The 19001-nt window shown below is 41.1% G+C and overlaps 1 protein-coding gene across 1 annotated transcript; it reads left to right on the top strand.

Moving 5' to 3' along the window:
• Positions 1–182: 182 nt before the first annotated feature.
• On the top strand, positions 183–16709 carry dhx58 (DEXH (Asp-Glu-X-His) box polypeptide 58). Its single transcript, XM_077494951.1, has 11 exons — positions 183–682; positions 2897–3101; positions 3177–3367; positions 5385–5498; positions 5578–5710; positions 6687–6872; positions 7585–7823; positions 7971–8282; positions 11387–11577; positions 14890–14989; positions 16195–16709. Exons 1-11 carry the CDS (start codon positions 506–508, stop codon positions 16393–16395), a joined length of 2049 nt encoding a protein of 682 aa, XP_077351077.1. The 5' UTR covers positions 183–505; the 3' UTR covers positions 16396–16709.
• Positions 16710–19001: the final 2292 nt, after the last annotated feature.

Genomic DNA, 19001 nt, shown 5'->3' on the forward strand with positions numbered 1-19001 from the left:
TTTTATTTATTTTACGGTTCATGATATAAAGTACGTTATGGGGGAAAGCATATATATTTTTAATCTGGCTCGATTGCGGCATGCTGTCACGTCCTCACCGCGTGAGTTTCACTTTCCCGACGCAAGGAGTCACATGACTGCGGCTACGTTCAAGTGCTCTGCGACTTCACCATATTGTAGCCTATTTAAACTACTCTCACATTTTTGGACACGCTACTACATTATAAAAAAAATAACATAGGTGAAAACGTCAAAAATAACGATTTTGATTTGAAAGAGTTACACTGGTACACCGTGACTTTACTGTGTAGTAAAGATTGGAATACAACTGTGTAATAGCGGAAGGAAATCCCCTGGAGTTCCTCTCGCGAGCTCCACCTACAAATATTTCACTAGTTTCATTTTCCTCAGATCACGCTCAGATCGCACTTGTCAACCGGCTTCGCATCTACGAGTTCAACCAAAGTTGCTTTTATTTTATTCCCGTACAACCAGACTTGATGAGATGTCAGATTTGGGCCTGCACGGGTACCAAGAGGAGGTGGTCCAGGGGGCTCTGCGGGGGGAGAACATTATCGTGTGGCTGCCCACGGGAGCCGGGAAGACGCGAGCCGCCGTCTACGTGGCCCACAAGCACCTACAGAGGACGACCGGGGCCAAAGTGGTGGTCCTTGTCAATACGGTAATGTATGATGATGATGATGATGATAATAATAATAATAATAATAATAATAATAATTAATAATGTTAGCTGTCATCGTAAATGGGATGAAAATGTGCTTCCAACATCGTGTTAATAACAATTGACAAAGCCTCTAAAAAGGTCTTTGAGAAATATTTTAGTATAGATATGTGGAGCCCAATTTGAACTATACACAGCAAATCGGGCAGGGTTAAATTTTGTCTTTGTTCAAATATGCAGTAAGCAGTGTTATTTTAACTCTGTCAGGATGAAGATTCACCCTGTCAGGTTAAATTTCGTTGAGTATTGGGGTGGATGCTATCATTCCTGCCGTTTTTGCCAAAAAACGCCTTAAAAAATGCATCAAAAGTAAATTTGAAGCTGTTCTTGAATCATTTGGACTATCAGCATAGTTTTGGTCTCTTTTTGAAGAGAACACTTTGAATTCTTCTCCCCAACACCCAGGATCTGTTTAACTGTTACTGGCACTGAGTATTGGACGTTTGAATACAAAAGTAAGACGAATTTTATGTTTGTCTACTTATTTTTCACAAAATCTGCCTTGAAAATTACTTTAGAACGGTGACTAGGACTTGAAACCACTATAGGATCAAAGCTTGAGGTCTTTCCTAATTCCAGTTCAAGTCTGACAATAATACAACAGAAAATGAGCATTTTACACAAGATTTCCCAAAACAGGGGTTTATCCGAACATAAAGTGTATATCATTTGGGTGACTCTTGAAAGCTGCAGGTCAAGTCTGATGAAAATTGATTTTAATTTGTCGCTATTCCATTCTAGCCATAGTTGAGAGAGCGCATCAAAGAGATATATGCCCCTTTATGACGCGCTATGGCGCTCTTTCATCTCTGTAGCAGAGATGGCGTTGTAAAAAAAAACAAAACAGAAATACCTCGACGGATCCAGAATCCCATTGGCTGTTCAATATGTCAATCACCATGAATTTCGCTGTGATTGGTTCAAGCGTACCAAGAGGGAGGACTTTTATGCACAATATCACTGGCCATAACAGACAAGGGGATAGCACAAGGGGATAGTTTGGTTGCAGTGCTCGCCATGAATGCTAACTCAAACGAGCATAAGGATGGGTGTATCTTGTGCGTATTTTGGGAGGTTGCAGCAGCAACAACAACAACAGTAACCGTGGCTTTATGACATTACGCATAGGGTGTTTGACTTCAAAAAATGAATTACCCTGGCAACCAGCACTTCGATGTTTTGAGCATCTGATTGGCATTTAAAAAACGAGTGTGGAGCGGATAATACGTGAAGCCCATCTTGAGCTGCAAGTCAACCTGAGTCGATGATTGTGCGCAATTTGGAACTTTTTATTTTTTTTACCCACTCACACAAGCCTACATCATGTAAGTGACATGAGCCTCCTGGGCGGGGAAGCGAACCCCCGCCAACCGCTACCGAACGCAGGTGAAGGTTCCACTCCTCCAGCCAGAGTGCAATTTGCAACTTGGACGCACCTTACAGCAGCCAATAACGTAGCTTTATGGTTTTAAAGGGCCAGTGTGGAAGAATTATTATTATTATTATTATTTTTCCTGGAATAATTTGACTGGACCCATTTGGATGTTGCCCTTAGGCACTGTGGTGTCATTTTCAGTCGATAGCAAGTAGCAAAATGGCCGCCACCTGAGATGGATAAAAAGTTTTTATCCATCAAAATCCACCTGTTTTTATTAAAAACAGGTGGATTTTGCCGCTTAATTCTTATTGCACAAAGCCAAAATAATCAGAATGCTGTGTTTAGACTATTACATAGCAAAATCGCCAGTGCTACATTAACACTTGAGTGTTAGGGCTGCAGAGAAAACATTATAGTAAAGAATCTTTTTTTACTTCATTTACCCTTAAAATACAAATAGTAAATGTGGTATTTAAATTTAATTTTGCCTATAAATAAAATGAATTATTATTTCAAACATTTCATATCCGTCAACAATTACTTCTACTAACATGCCGATGCACTGGCACCCAAGATGACATTAAGTGCATCAATGGGCTGCACTCTATATGTCAAAGTTGGAACTTTAAAACTTCATTCAACTACCGGTAGATTTAGTATTCATCGGAAAGATAAGTCTCATCTCTATTCATTTCTACACTTCATCATAAAAATGACAAAAATGGAGTTAGCCCAATCTCATTCATAGCATTGTGGTGACTCTTGTTGACGTCCAGGTGCATCTGGTGGAGCAGCACTACAGCAAAGAGTTCCTTCCCGCCCTGAAACACGACTACACCGTGACGGCGGTGACCAGCGACAGTGACGAAAAGGACTTTCTGGGCGCGGTGCTGCATGACACCGACGTACTCTTGTGCACGGCGCAGATCCTCCTGAACGCCCTTGACAGTGATGACGAAGACAAGCACGTGGAGCTCTCAGGTGGGTCGGTGAGAAGTGAGAACCTGGATTTGGCTCACGGCAACAGTGGGTAATATCATGGTAACGTGGTTGCAGACGTCACCTTGCTGGTGGTGGACGAGTGTCACCATACGCACAAGGAGACGGTGTACAACAAGATTATGAGGCTCTACCTGGAGAAGAAGATGAGGGGCGAGGGACGGCTGCCACAGGTACTTGGCCTCACGGCGTCGCCGGGATCGGGAGGAGCCAAAAGTCTGGACAAGGCTGTGGAGTATGTATTACAGGTATAGGCACTTAACACTGACCTACACTTGGATTTCATTTCATTTGCATTCAATTGAATTGTGGTTAAATGGACATTCGTAAGTTTGGTTTACTCACTACTTTCATGCTTACTACTGTTAAAAATATAAGAAAAAAATAAATAATATATATATATATATATATATATATATATATATATATATATATATATATATATATATATATATATATATATATATATATATATATACATATATATGCCTGTAATTATGATGATGATTGGCACATTTGACTGATTTAAAAAAAAAAGAAAAAAAGACAATTATTGTTATTAATATTATCATTATCATTATCATTATTATTATTATTTCTTCTTATTATTATTATTATGTCAATTTTATTTTTTTAATTGGCATTCTATTTCATTTGGCTCCTATACAATTTTTGTTAAATGGTCATTCTTTACTTTTACTCTGTACTTGTATTACTAGATTTGTATTAAGTTTATTTAAGTTTAAAAATATGTTCTAATTGTTATTAGAAGTAATTGTAGTCTATTTTGAATTTTTAAATATTATTTTGGAGGTTGTTTTGTGTATTACAAATTTTATTACGATTTTGATATATTGTATTATGAATCTTTTTTTAACTAATAATAATAATAATAATAATAATACCAATCATAAAACAGTGTTAATTTTTACTGTTAACATTTCTTCCATTATTATTGTCTTTAAATTATGTTTTATAGTATATTATTTTGTGTTGTAACTTGTTAGTAATACACTATATCAGGGTTTTCCAAACTTTTTGCAGATGGGCGGTGAGTGGGGGGGTCGTGGGGGCAGCAGGGGCTGGGGGCCGGTGGGGCGCCGTGGGGGCCTGCCGGGCCTCGTTCTGCGGCGTTGGGCTCGGGCAGGGGCGCTCCGGGCGTCTGGGTTGGCTCGCCGGCCGGTATCCGCCCGGGGGGTGTGGGGGGTTGTGCCTTGGTGCTGCCGCAGCTTGGGGGATTCCGGGGGGGCCGTGCTTGCTTTGCTGGGCCGCGGTCGACAGCTCCCCTCTTTGGTGGCGGTCCTTATGCATGCTAGATCCATCACACCAGCATCTATTGAAATTCAAACAGAATTCACCTCTCCCTCCCACTGCTTGTTGAATTAGTGGGTGTTGGTGTCTGTGGATCTCACTCCGCTTTATCTATCCTTCCCTCCTTCCTCTCTTTAGTTTTTCCTCTGGTCTCTTGAGATCTCCTTAATTTGTTGGAATTTAGAAGTTTGTAGGGTTGGTGTAAGACTGATTTTGTAACCATGTGGATGGCAGGAGGTGTTTAGTTTGTGCTGGATTTCACTTTGATTTATCTTTCTTTTCTTTGACCTTACCTCTGGTCTCCTGACCTTCTGAACTTCACGACTCTGGCGAGACTGAAGTATCCAGTTAAGGTGAAGGGTAATGGGATTTTTATTTTTAGGTTTTAGGTGAATTAATGAGTACAAATTCACACGTATGTCGCACGCCCGCGTGCGCACGCATGCACATACGTGCACACACGCACAGACACAAATGCACAACTGCGCACAAAAAAAAGAAGAAAGAAACAGGACACAAAGGGCAATTAAATTGTTCACAAAAACAGGGAAATGTGTAAAATAATAAATAAATAAATAATCACCGGTGTAGGGTTAATTTGAAACATAGGATTTCATTATGGACATTTTTAACTAAATATTATTATTACCATTCTTATTGTTGTTTTTAACCACTGTTTAATATTTATTACAAGTCAAGTCAAATTAGTATTATAGTATTATTTTATTACTACTATAAATATTTTTTTTCTATTTATGACTAATATTTTTTTCTATGAAATTGTGTTATTTTTTAGTTTTACTATTATTTTGGTTTGTAGTTTTAGTCAACCACATTTCATCAATTTCTCCAACAACAACAACAGCAGCAGCAATCATCATTATTATATAGTACAGTAATCAAAAGTACATATATATTGAAATGAAGTGTGGTCAAATTGCATGTGTGTGTCAGATCTGTGCCAACTTGGACTGTGCCATCGTTTCCACCAAAAAATTCACTGAGGAGCTCAACATGAAAGTGCCCAGACCCATCAAATCCTTTGACATTGTGGACAAAAGACAGGAAGTAAGTCCATGCCACAATTTTGTCACAATTGTATCATTATAATTATAATAGTAACTAGTTACTGCGTGTGTGTTGGTAGGATCCATTTGGTGACCATGTGCAGTGGATGATGCGACAGATCCACTTCTTCATGAACCCTCCTGATGACTTCACCTTCAGAGGTTTTGGCACGCAGGAATACGAGAGCGACGTGGTTGCATTACGAGAGAGAGGTCTCCGATCACTTTTCATCCATATATTATATAATGATTCATATTGCACATTTTGTCGCAGTACAAATATTTCTACAGTATCTCACAATGGTGGGTACACCCCTCACATTTCTGCAGAAGTACAAATTGTACTATAACTTAGAAGTATATTTAGATTTTTAACTAACAGCTGATTAAGATAAAATTTTAGTTTAATGGTGGTAATGCTGCAGTTTAAATTTTTATGAACAAAATGGGATTCTGATTGAATCATAGATTTTTTAATTTATTTTTTTAATGAAGACTAATGTCAAACTAATTTTAATCCAGATGTGATCTGGATTGGATATGTTTTAAATTAAACATGACAACTCTCATGTTCAGATGTTTATTTTTTAGTTGTCTATTCTTTAAATGACATTGGATTGATTAGGTTGTGATTTGTTGTGCTGCTAATTCAAAATTTAATACGTTATGATACAAAAAAAAAAGGCTCAGATTTAGTTTTAGTAAGGATTCCCACACTAATACTTTCAAGTCAAATATATTGTCTAAAAATTGTGCCTGATACCTGGTTAAACTCTTTTAATTGGTTTGGATTTGAATGATTTTATAACGGAAGCTGTAACTTTAAACAAATTTGAATCCAGATTTGATCAAAATTACACATTTAACGCAAATAATCATTTTTAACATGACAAATCTATTTGAACAATGTTTATAGGGTTATGGTTCAGTTTTCAATTTGTAGTGCTTATACAGTTATGTCCTGTTTTGATTTAAAAAAAAAAAAAAGGTTTTGATTCCATTTCATTACCACCCTTGTGAGGAATAAGCGGTCAGGAAGGTGGATGGATGGATGTTATTTAACATTCAGACATTTTTAACTAAATGTCTACAGGTAGCAATTTTTTGTACAACAGTACAGAACTTCAAATCCAGATTTGATTCCGATTGCTCATTTACCTGATGTAAACGCTTAACTGTGCTGGTGCAGGTGTGAAAGAGTACAACAGACTACTGCAACAATGCGCCATCCATCTGCGCGAGTACAACGATGCACTGCTGATCAACGACACGCTGCTGATGGAGGATGCGCTGTCTTCTTTGGAGGACTTCTACAGAGGCAGAGAGACCAGAATTATCGACGACACCGACCGCTTTCTGCTCAATCTTTTCCAAGGTGGGCACTTATTTGTATGGAAATTCGAATTTGCCCACCCATGTATGTCATCCACAGACAACCAATTATCTGGAATCCAGATATAATCCGCAATTAGCAAATTTAATTTAAAAAAAAAAAATGAAAAAAGGTTCAGAAGAAGTCACCAGGTCCAACTGCAAATTGCTGCACCAATGCAGAATCCGGATTTGATCCAGATTGTACATTTCATCACAAATAACACATTCAGCATGCAAAATTAAATTGAACATGTTCACATGTTTAGAAGTCAAATATTACCAGATTAGAATACAAATGACAAATTTGATATCCTAATGTTGAATCAAGATTTTATCCGGATTGCATATTTAGTCACAAATAATTGAAATTAAATTGAACTTGTTCAGATGTTTTGATATTTTCACATAAATAAAAAATAAGTGGTTCATGTATTTTTTGTCAAATGTCATCAAATGACAGATTTGTACTGATTCAAAATCCAGATTGTACCCAGATTACACATAAATTAAAGAAAAGAAAAGAAAACTATGTCAGATCATCAGGTTAGGTTGCAATTTGTTATAATAATGCTGAATCCAGATTGCACAAAAGTATCATTTTAAATAAAAAAAAAATATATATATTTTTTTTTAGCTCAAATGTTGTCAAATTAAAAAAAAAAAACTGTACTATTTCAAAATCGAAAACACAGTCACCTGTCCCTCACCTGCAGACAACCGAGACATGCTGATAACGTTGGCGAGCGACACGCGTTTCAAAAACCCCAAGATGGAGCAGCTGGAGACCACATTGCTGAGACACTTCGATCCCAACGTGGAGTCAAAGGGAATCCTGTTCAGCAAGACCCGCAAGAGCACGCACTGCCTATGCCAATGGGCACGCTCTAAAACCAGCCTGCGCTTCGCTGGCATCAAGCCTGCCATCATCACCGGCAGTGCCGCCATGACGCAGGTATGCTAGCTAACTGACTTGGGACGACAAAAGTGGAAATGCACAATGTAAATCGAGCATGCATGTTTGTAAACATTTAAGGCAACTAACACACGTTTATGTGGTTTTCCTCCACCCCATCGTAAACAATCGTCTCTTTTCCCGCAGCACGATCGTGACGACGCCATCCGTAACTTCCGCCTGGGTCGCGTCAACCTCCTGGTCGCCACCAGCGTGGCCGAAGAGGGCCTGGACATCCCCGAGTGCAACCTGGTGGTGCGCTACGGCCTGCTGACCAACGAGATAGCCCAGCAACAGGCCAGCGGTCGAGCCCGCACCCGAGACAGCCACTACTCGCTGGTGGCCCAGCGCGGCGGCCGCGAGGAGCGACGCGAGCACCTCAACGCTTACCTGGAGGGCCTCACCGCCAGGGCCGTCGACGAGATTCACCAGATGAGCCTGCGAGAGTTTAGAGAGAAGGTGCGGTTGAATTTAGTGAATTGGTCTAAAGATATTACCGTATTTTTCTGACTGTAAGTTGCTCTAGAGCAGGGGTCTCCAAGTTGGGTCCTAGAGAGCCCCTATCCAGCCTGTTTTCCATGTCTCCCTCCTTCAGGGCAGCTGAATCTAATGATCAGCTAATTAGCAAGCTTTGCAGATGCCTGATAATGATCCTGAACATGAATCAGGTGTGTTAGTGCAGAGAAACATGGAAAACAGGCTGGATAGGAGCTCTCGAGGACCCAACTTGGCCACCCCTGCTCTAGACTATCCTATATATGGTCGCACTAGTCAAATAAATGCATCATGAAGAAGAAAAATGTGTTGCTCCAAAGTATAAATGACTAGTGCTGGGTGTAAAAAAAAAAAAAAAATCAAATAATCGATTTCGAATTGATTTTCATTTTTGAGCATGATATTGATTCATAAAACCATGAATCGATTATTTTAGTATCTCTTTTTCCCCCCCATAAATTAACAAGAAAATAGACATTTAAAGGCCGATTTTTTGTACTTACTGTTTTCTTGAAATTTGCTGTTCACAGGAATTTATTTGACGAAAGAGCTGACTTACTGCACTTTACGAAAATTCGGATTCTTTTAAATTTATATGTACAATTATGGTATTAGAATTATGAAAAAAAATGCATCATGAAGAAGAAAAATATACAAGTTGCTCCAAAGTATAAACGACGAGGGCTGGGTTTAAAAAAAAATTGAATAATTCAATCAATCAATCAATCAATCTTTATTTATATAGCACCTTTCATACATTCAAAATGCAACTCTAAAGTGCTGAACATCCATATTACAATACAAAGAAAAAGCCCCCCCAACACACACACACACACACACATATCCCCGTATTCGTACCCACAGACACACCCGAAACACAGCAGACACACGAAAACCACAATATGGCGGGGCACAGAAGTACCCTGTAAGGAAAGGCACCCAGGAGGAGTTCATCCACAGTGAGAAGGTTAACGATCAACCACCACAGGGAGGAATGCCATCCCAGAGACTGCCGGCCCACAGTGACTGCAGCCCGCTCCATGCAGACTGAAGCGAGCCACAGATCCTCGGGGCCAAGGGGCCCCCGGGGCAACTGCACGCCCGCAGGAGAACACCAGCCATCCCTCCCAGTGTGGAGGCTCCCCCATGAGGAAACACTGGAACTAAAAACTTAATAACTACCAAATAAAAACATTTAAACACTAAAAGAAAACAGTTAAACACTAAAAACACTAAAAACAAAGCTACAAAACTATATAGATTAAAATAGTTAAATAAATAAAAGGAGATAAAAAGAAAAAATGAATCACATGCCAAACTAAAAAAGTGAGTCTTAAGCCTCCTCTTAAAAACATAAATATTCTCTGCAGACCTGATGCTCTCTGGCAGGCTATTCCATAGGTGAGGACCATAGTGGCTAAAGGCAACTTCACCATGTGTCTTGGTCCTCACCTTAGGAACAGTTAAAAGGCCACTGCCAGAAGACCTCAGGAGCCGCAAGGGGTAATAGGGTAAAAGCAAGTCAGATAAATAAGACCGTTAAGACATTTAAAAACTAATAAAAGCACCTTCAAATCAGTCCTGAAACGCACGGGGAGCCAATGCAGCGATTTTAAAACTGGTGTAATGTGCTCCCGCCCTCCGGTCCCCGTCAGCACACGTGCAGCTGAGTTCTGAAGGAGCTGTAGGACTGAAATATTCTTTTGGGGAGGACCAGAGAGCAGGGAATTACAATAATCTAAACGACAAGAAATAAAAGCATGCATCAGCACCTCCGTGTTGGCCTGTGAGAGAAACGGGCGGACTCTGGCAATATTCTTAAGATGGTAAAAAACGATCTTGGCTACATTTTTAATATGAGGATTAAAAGTAAGCTTAAGAGTCAAAAATGACGCCCAAATTCTTCACACATTGCGAGAGTTTAAAATCTTGTAGTTTAGGTAAAGGTTTCTCTCTCTGACCTTCAGGACCGATGACTAAAACATCTGTTTTGTCCTGGTTGAGCTGCAGGAAATTTTCTGCCATCCATGACTTAATATCTAAAATACAATTTAAAAGGGTATCAATAGGCCCCATGTCATCAGGTGACACGGTGATGTACAGCTGTGTATCGTCAGCTTAACTGTGGAAGTTGACGCCGTGTCTCCTGATGACTTCCCCAAGGGGAAGCATATAAAGATTAAAAAGTAATGGGCCTAAGATTGAACCTTGGGGAACCCCACATTTAATTTCTTTTTTTGAAATTGTATTTTTATTTGGGAAGAATCACAGCACATCAACATTCCAACCATTACAACATGTCTTTTTCCCGATTGTTTTCCCCCCCCCCCATTATTTATCCTTCCCCTTCGACTGAGGTGCCTTTCCTGAAGAGAAAACTTTGGACCCTGGCTCAGAGTCTGTAAACTCAGGTGATGTCCACTGTTCTTGAGCTAGTCCAGTTTTGAGAGTCGCCATTTGAATACCATCCCGCAATACAACACTCCACCTTTTCAAATAAAATAATATACATAGACGCTTAAACAAAACAGTCGGGACTAGGTACTCCCCATCAATCTAAATAACTCTGATCTCTTTTTTAAAAACCATAATCTAGAACTATTTACAAACCAGGTGGGGGAAGGGGGGGGGGGGGGTGTCTTGCTGTTGTCAAAGAATAAAGTGAGTAACCCACATTGATTTAACATGGCAGAGGATCGGGATCAAATAAAGTAAATCAATTGAGGAAATTCGAATCGATACCCAGCCCTATAAATCACATTTTCAGCACGATTAGGGAATGGGGGTTTTGGGTGCCAGTCGGAGATTTAATTTTAATACCGGTCGCACCTGAGTAAAAATTGCAGGACCAGCTATAAACTGTGGAAAAATTCTAGTCTAAAAATAGTATATAACAAGGCATGACAGGTGCAATTCATTGCTTATCCACCAGATGGCAGAAGGTACAACAGAAGAAGTCAACAACAGACTGGTCAAGGCGCATAACCAGGCTCATGTCAGAGCACATGTCGATAAACAATGGACTGGTTACCAACACCAAGACGCCATTTAACCTCTTGTGTCCTCAGATCGCCGAGCTCCAGGCAAAGGCGGCGTCAAACGGCCGGGTGGCAGAAATGCACATGGCAGAGAAGAACGGTCGCTACTCGGCAGCCGGTGTCCAACTGCTGTGCGCCAACTGCTTGACCGCGGTGGCGTTGGGCAGCGATATCCAGCTGCTGGACAAAATGCACTACGTCAACGTCAACCCCCAATTCAGGTCAGGTCACGTCCACAGTTTTGCAAACCCGGTCCACTCAACATTTCACTGGTGTAGGGAAGAAATTTTCATATTTTTAAAAAAATGTATGCTATTGGTCGACCTACACGTGTGGATGTTATTTTGACATATGATTGACCAATCGGAAGTGTTAAAATGGCTTGCTGTCTTTGAAGATTGTTTGATTGATAATGGTCAAACAAACATGCCGTTTTTGAAAAGTTGACCATTTTGGAGGCACAAGGTTTCGGGTCTGATGCCAGCAATTTGCGTTTCCGCTTTTATCGAAAATTTCTTTTTCCAAATATATGTGTCCATTTTCGAATCATTTAACTTTAGCTCATTCACTAATTGCTTAATTGAGTTAAAATTAAGAAAAAAAATTAAAGGCCCAGTATGCCAGTTTCACTTTTTAAATACAGGATGTACACACTTTAACTTTCTCTCAGTCTACACATCTGGGTTTATGTTAATCTTTGGTGGTGATTTTGTCCCAAACCCCCCCCCAGCCTGTATTTTGCCATTTTGTGTTTGTTTTGTAAACAGCGGGCCGTTTCTGTTGAAAGACAGTGTTTACACCCCTCCAGCCAATCGCAGAGCAGGGGGGTGGTGTGTCGCAAACTGGGCCGGGCGAAAGTGTCGGCTGCGTGACGTCACTCCCACGGCAATTTGAAAGCAAGCACGCACGGATTATTATTGTTTTTTTCACTCACTCACTCACTCACTCACTCACTCACTCACTCACAGAAGCTTACGTGTGTGAATGAGTGAGTGAAGAAAAAAAAAATACATGCGTGCTGTCAAATTGCCGTGGGAGTGACGTCACGCAGCCGACACTTTCGCCCGGCCCAGTTTGCGACACGCCACCCCCCGCTCTGCGATTGGCTGGAGGGGTGTAAACACTGTCTTTCAACAGAAACGTCCCGCTGTTTACAAAACAAACACAAAATGGCAAAATACATGCTTGGGGGGGTGGGGGTTAAAGACAGAATCAGTAATCACCCCCACACGTGAAGAAAAGCCCAGATCTGTAAATTGAGAAGTAGTTTGTTTGTATTTAAAAAGTGCATTTTCCTGAGTGAAACCGGCAGACTACGCCTTTAAGGGAAAAAAAAAATAAGGAAAAAAAAAATAAGGAAAAAACTTAAGAACACAATGTTACATACGTACATACATACATACGTTTTATATATTTATTTCATTAAATAATTATGCCTAATACAGTTTTTTATATACAGTATTTGTTTTTTGTGTTTTTGTACTCAATCATCTCATTTAATGACTTGTTGACTTGTTGTATTGTAAATAAAACAAATAAGTAAATTAAATGTTGCTTTAAAAATGCATTTTGTTTGTAATAATTGAATTGATTAGTAATTATAACAAACTACTTTATTATATTAAATAATTGGTCGATTATTTATAATTAAACGGATTATAAACCAAAATGATAATGAGCTATTGTATTATTAAAATTTAATTACTTTACATATTATATATATTCATTTTGTAGTTTTTGTTCATTTATTTAATTCCAGTTTGAAATTAATTTAATTAAAATTGCATTTACATTTAACATTTGTCATTTATTATAAATAAATACAACCTAATTAATCCATCTTAATAAAAAATGACAATTATACATTAACTAATTAATTTTTTTAATTTATATATATTAATCTAGATACTGTTATAAAATTATTTTCATACTAACCATGAAATTGCATAATAATAAATTATTTTATTATTATTTTATATATACATGACACATTAACTAATTAATAGTGCTGTCAAACGATTAAAATTTTTAATCTGATTAATCACACTTTTTAATTTGGATTAATCACGATTAATCAGCTAAATTACGTGCGTATTCGCGTAATATAAAATAAATACAAAATACCGTAATATTTTGACATTAACGCATTTTATTATCTGAATGTCATTTGCAAACATTGATTAAATGCATGTACGCAATTACATGCATGCGTGTATTGCTCAAAACAGAACAGCATCATATCAATTGGGCGCAATTCAGCAATTATCCATCCATCCATTTTCTAGACTGCTTATTCCTCACAAGGGTCGCGGGGGTTGCTGGAGCCTATCTCAGCTGGCTCTGGGCAGTAGGCGGGGGACACCCTGGACTGGTTGCCAGCCAATCGCAGGGCGCACAGAGACAAACAACTATTCTCACACACAAGCACACCAAGGGACAATTCAGAGCGCCCAATGAACCTGCAATGCATGTCTTTGGAATGTGGGAGGAGACCGGAGCACCCGGAGAAGATCCACGCGGGCACGGGGAGAACATCATCAGCAATTATGAATTAATTAAATGCAAATTACTTTTGTTTTATCTGAAGTCCCGTCGGGGTGTTTTTTTTAAAAAAAAAATTTATAGCGAAATTTACCAGCGAGCACACCAACTGGAGTCACCCCGCTCATTTTGGAACAACAGGCGTAGGAAATGCCGTGCATTGACCTAATCACTGACCTGTGCAGCCTTCAATGTAACCATCCGCGGTTACGTTCAAGGCTCAAGTGCGGTCAAAAAAAACAGTGCGATTAATATGCGTTAATACGTGATTAATGCGACATTTTTCTATGATTAATTAATCTATTAACGCTTTAACTTTGACAGCCCTACTAATTAATCACAAAAAATTACGGCATTAATCATGTATTAACACAGATTAATCACACTATTCACTTTGACCATTTTGACCGCAGATGATCATTTAGCTGACAGCGGATGGTTATGTTAAGGTAGCACAGGTTGTGTTTGAGGAATAAGCATTACTACATACATTAAAGTAGAGTATTTAGTAAATGTTTGCGTATGACATTCTGAATATTTGTTCATGTCAAACTATTGGGGTCATTTGTTTCCCCATTTTAAATGATGCAAGTAATTAACTGATTGGAAAAAGAAGATGCGCATGTGCAGTGGATCAAAAAATGTTGAAGACGTCCTCATAACATTAAATGTTAAAAGAATTAACACATAACAGGTGCTCTTCAAATTTGGCAGTAAAAAACATTGATTAAAAAGCCTTTTAATGAAGCCATTAATTGTGATTAATCAACATTCTAAGCTGTGATTAATCTGATTTAAAAATGTAATCATTTGACAGCTCTAATATAATGATACAATCTGTCTGTCTGTTTTATAAATCAAATGGTCAGTAAAGTTTCTGTGTTTTTCTTGAGCTTTTCTGGCTTGTCCTGAGAAGAAATATGTGATGTCGACAACCACATGACAGCAAATAGCATGAATTAGTGATGTTTGACATGAGTTTGTGCTCTCAGGAGTCACTACAACAGAGGCCCTGTGGTCCTTTTGCCCAAGACGTTTGAGGACTGGGAGCCAGGCTGCGTCATCAGGTGCAACAACGGCAACTGCAACATGGTAACAGCGGCCTTTGACTTTAACCACCGGGGGGCAGTATAACACAGACATATGCTTGTACTGTACTTCATGTAGCCGGTCAAAAGGCATCAAGTAGCCGCAGTCATGCGCTAACAGCTTTGGGCCGCAAATATTTACAGTTTTTTCCAATTGCTAAAAGACTAAAATGACTTGCATATCACAGTTATTTAAACTGGCACACAGAGAGCAAGACCTCTTCTCAAGTCTCCAACACTCTAAACACATTTTCTGCTTTCCACACATTTTCCAATTCAAAATGGCACTTTTTAAATGCACTGAACACGATACACCTGCATAAGACACAACAATCTGACATAAGCTTACATGTTTGCCATTGCAACACTGCCATTCAAAATCACAATACATGTGCCACCTGGTCAAAACCTCAATGGTAAATTGTTAGCACCTCAATCAGGAAGTATAAGCAATGCACTATAAAAAGACCACAGATGAACATTTTTTTTTAACAACAACAATGGAAGACGTGACAGAGAGAGAGGAAGAGAGGCTGAGAATGAGTATTGGGGGGTAGAGATGGTAGAGGATTTTATGGCCAAGACAGCAACTTTCAAATAAGTTGATCATGTTATCAACCATGGGTTGACAACGCGATGCGAGAGGCTGCCTAATTTTTGGTTTTGGATGGATGGATGGATGGATGGATAGACAGACAGATAGATAGATAGATAGAGATATTTTTTCCTGCAATTTGCTTTCTCAGTTTACTGTTTTGTGAACATATATTTGTTCACTTCAATGTAAACATATCTGCTGTGCATATGTGGCACTGACTTGTGAAAAATAAAACAAGTACATTTAAATTGTTAAAAAGTTTGAACAGCATGCAGTATATTCAAATATGTCTGTGCTTGTGAACAATCTGAAGAATGTTCTACAGTTTGAACTATTTTATTATTATGGCAAAGCATACTAAAGATGACAGTGCTGTGCATTATGCCCAACAGTGTGTAGTTGATGAGACATGAATGACGTGTGTGCCACTTGGTACAAAAGTTTGATTTTGGTCGCAGTGCTTCGTTTTGGAGGATATGTGAGGGGTTTTGCAGTTTGGGTGTGTGGTTTAGTGAATTGTGTTATCATTTTGATAAAACGAGCCTAGTTTGCAAAATTGTGGTTTAGCAATTGGAAAAAACTGTAATGTCCTACGATGGTTTGCATTGCAGAAATGGGGCTATGAGGTGAAGTACCGCAAGGTAGCGCTGCTGCCCAACGTGGCCATCAAGTACTTCGTCCTGCAGACGCCCAAAGGCAGGACCACGGTCAAGAAGTGGAAGGACGTCCCGTTCACTGTGGAGCACTTCAGCTTCAGCGAATACTGCGAGCAACAACTCACACCTTCTGGATGCATAACAAGCAAACGCTGACTGTTCATTAAAATGAGTTTTTTGTTTTTGTTTTTTACATGAAACACGTTACGGTACTAACTTCCCCTGCACTTCCAAAAAAAAAGGAGGCCATTTTTACGGTTCTACACTTACCCTGCACTTAAAAAAAGAGGCAAGTTTTACATTTTTAAAAATAAATTCTTTTCATGAAATTTACAACGTGAAAATATTTTAACTTGTAGGCTATTTATGGTTTTTATAGGCATTGTATGATCATGCTCTGTTATGCATTCTTTAAAAAAATAAAATAAAAGATTAAATCAAACCTTTTTTTTTTTTTTTTTTGTCCTGAACTGCTGTTTCTTGTCTTCATTCTTGTTGCACGACGTGGTGGTGAGGCCTTTAACCACTAGTTGTGCGTTGTGTCGCGAATTATCCACATTGTGGTAACCGTGGGTCCGTAGAACTAAAAGATAAACAATAAAAAAAAATAAAAATACAACACAAATAAACAATAAAATTATACTACAATTAAATGGAGAATATAATACAAAAATAATTTTCTAAAAAAAAAAAAGGTAAAGCACTAAAATAATTGAGTATAAAATAGAAAATAAATATGAATACAAAAATAAACAATCACATAAATAAAACCCCTCCGTGAGCCGGTACCTTAACGTGGTGGAGGGGTTTGCGTGTCCCAATGATCCTAGGAGCTATGTTGTCTGGGGCTTTATGCCCCTGGTAGGGTCACCCATGGCAAACAGGTCCTAGGTGAGGGGCCAGACTAAGCACGGCTCAGAAGACCCCTTAAGATGAATAACAATAATGGAAGCACGCTTACCCTGCCCGGACGTGGGTCACCGGGGCCCCCCTCTGGAGCCAGGCCTGGAGGCGGGGCTCGCTGGCGAGCGCCTGGTGGCCGGGCCTGCACCCATGGGGCCCGGCCGGGCACAGCCCGAAGAGGAAACGTGGGTCCCTCTTCCCACGGGCTCACCACCGGTGGGAAGGGCCAAAGGGGTCGGGTGCAGAGCAGGCTGGGTGGCAGCCAAAGGCGGAGACCTTGGCGGACCGATCCCCGGCTACAGAAGCTGGCTCTCGGGACATGGAATGTCACCTCTCTGGCAGGGAAGGAGCCCGAGCTGGTGTGTGAGGCTGAGAAGTTCCGACTCGACATAGTCGGACTCGCCTCCACACACGGCTTGGGCTCTGGTACCAGTCCTCTTGAGAGGGGTTGGACTCTCTTCCACTCTGGAGTTGCCCACGGTGAGAGGCGCAGAGCAGGTGTGGGCATACTTATTGCCCCCCGGCTCGGCGCCTGTACGTTGGGGTTCACCCCGGTGGACGAGAGGGTAGCCTCCCTCCGCCTTCGGGTGGTGGGACGGGTCCTGACTGTTGTTTGTGCATATGCACCAAACAGCAGTTCAGAGTACCCACCCTTTTTCGAGTCCTTGGAGGGTGTGCTGGAGAGCGCTCCCCCTGGGGACTCCCTCGTCCTGCTGGGGGACTTCAACGCTCACGTGGGGAATGACAGTGAGACCTGGAGGGGCGTGATTGGGAGGAACGGCCCCCCTGTCGGAAACCGAGCGGTGTTCTGTTATTGGACTTCTGTGCTCGTCATGGATTGTCCATAACGAACACCATGTTCAAACATAAGGGTGTCCATATGTGCACTTGGCACCAGGACACCCTAGGCCGCAGTTCGATGATCGACTTTGTAGTCGTGTCATCGGATTTGCGGCCGCATGTTTTGGACACTCGGGTGAAGAGAGGGACGGAGCTGTCAACTGATCACCACCTGGTGGTGTGTTGGCTCCGATGGTGGGGGAAGATGCCGGTCTGACCTGGCAGACCCAAACATATTGTGAGGGTTTGCTGGGAACGTCTGGCGGAATCCCCTGTCAGAAAGAGTTTCAATGCCCACCTCCGGCAGAGCTTCTCCCTTGTCCCGGGGGAGGCGGGGGACATTGAGTCCGAATGGGCCATGTTCCGCACCTCCATTGTTGAGGCGGCCGATCGGAGCTGTGGCCGTAAGGTGGTCGGTGCCTGTCGCGGCTGCAATCCTCAAACCCGCTGGTGGACACCAGCGTTAAGGGATGCCGTCAAGCTGAAGAAGGAGTCCTATCAGGCCTTTTTGGCCTGTCGGACTCCGGAGGCAGCTGACAGGTACCGGACGGCCAAGCGGAACGCGGCTTCGGCGTTTGCTGAGGCAAAGCGGTGGGGGGAATACTTCGAAGACCTCCTCAATTCCACCGACACGTCTTCCTTTGAGGAAGCAGAGTCTGGGGTCTCTGGGGTGGGCTCTCCTATCTCTGGGGTCGAAGTCACTGAGGTGGTTGGAAAGCTCCTCGGTGGCAGGGCCCCGGGGGTGGATGAGATCCGCCCGGAGTTCCTAAAGACTGGATGTTGTGGGGCTGTCGTGGTTGACACGCCTCTACAACATCGCGTGGACATCGGGGACAGTGCCTCTGGATTGGCAGACCGGGGTGGTGGTCCCCCTTTTAAAGAAGGGGGACCGGAGGGTGTGCTCCAACTACAGAGGGATCACACTCCTCAGCCTCCCTGGTAAGGTCTATTCAGGGGTGCTGGAGAGATGGGTCCGTCGGGAGGTCGAATCTCGGATTCAGGAGGAGCAGTGTGGTTTT

The sequence above is a fragment of the Festucalex cinctus genome, chromosome 1 (genome assembly GCF_051991245.1).
Source record: "Festucalex cinctus isolate MCC-2025b chromosome 1, RoL_Fcin_1.0, whole genome shotgun sequence".
Classification (NCBI taxonomy): Eukaryota; Metazoa; Chordata; class Actinopteri; order Syngnathiformes; family Syngnathidae; genus Festucalex; species Festucalex cinctus.

Bases quoted from the DNA above. Each gene is read 5' to 3' on its own strand.
- dhx58 (XM_077494951.1), top strand. From the start codon at position 506: ATGTCAGATTTGGGCCTGCACGGGTACCAAGAGGAGGTGGTCCAGGGG. The intron at 11,578-14,889 runs GTCAGGTCACGT...TTGTGCTCTCAG, and splicing joins AACGTCAACCCCCAATTCAG to GAGTCACTACAACAGAGGCC. The intron at 14,990-16,194 runs GTAACAGCGGCC...TTTGCATTGCAG, and splicing joins ACAACGGCAACTGCAACATG to AAATGGGGCTATGAGGTGAA.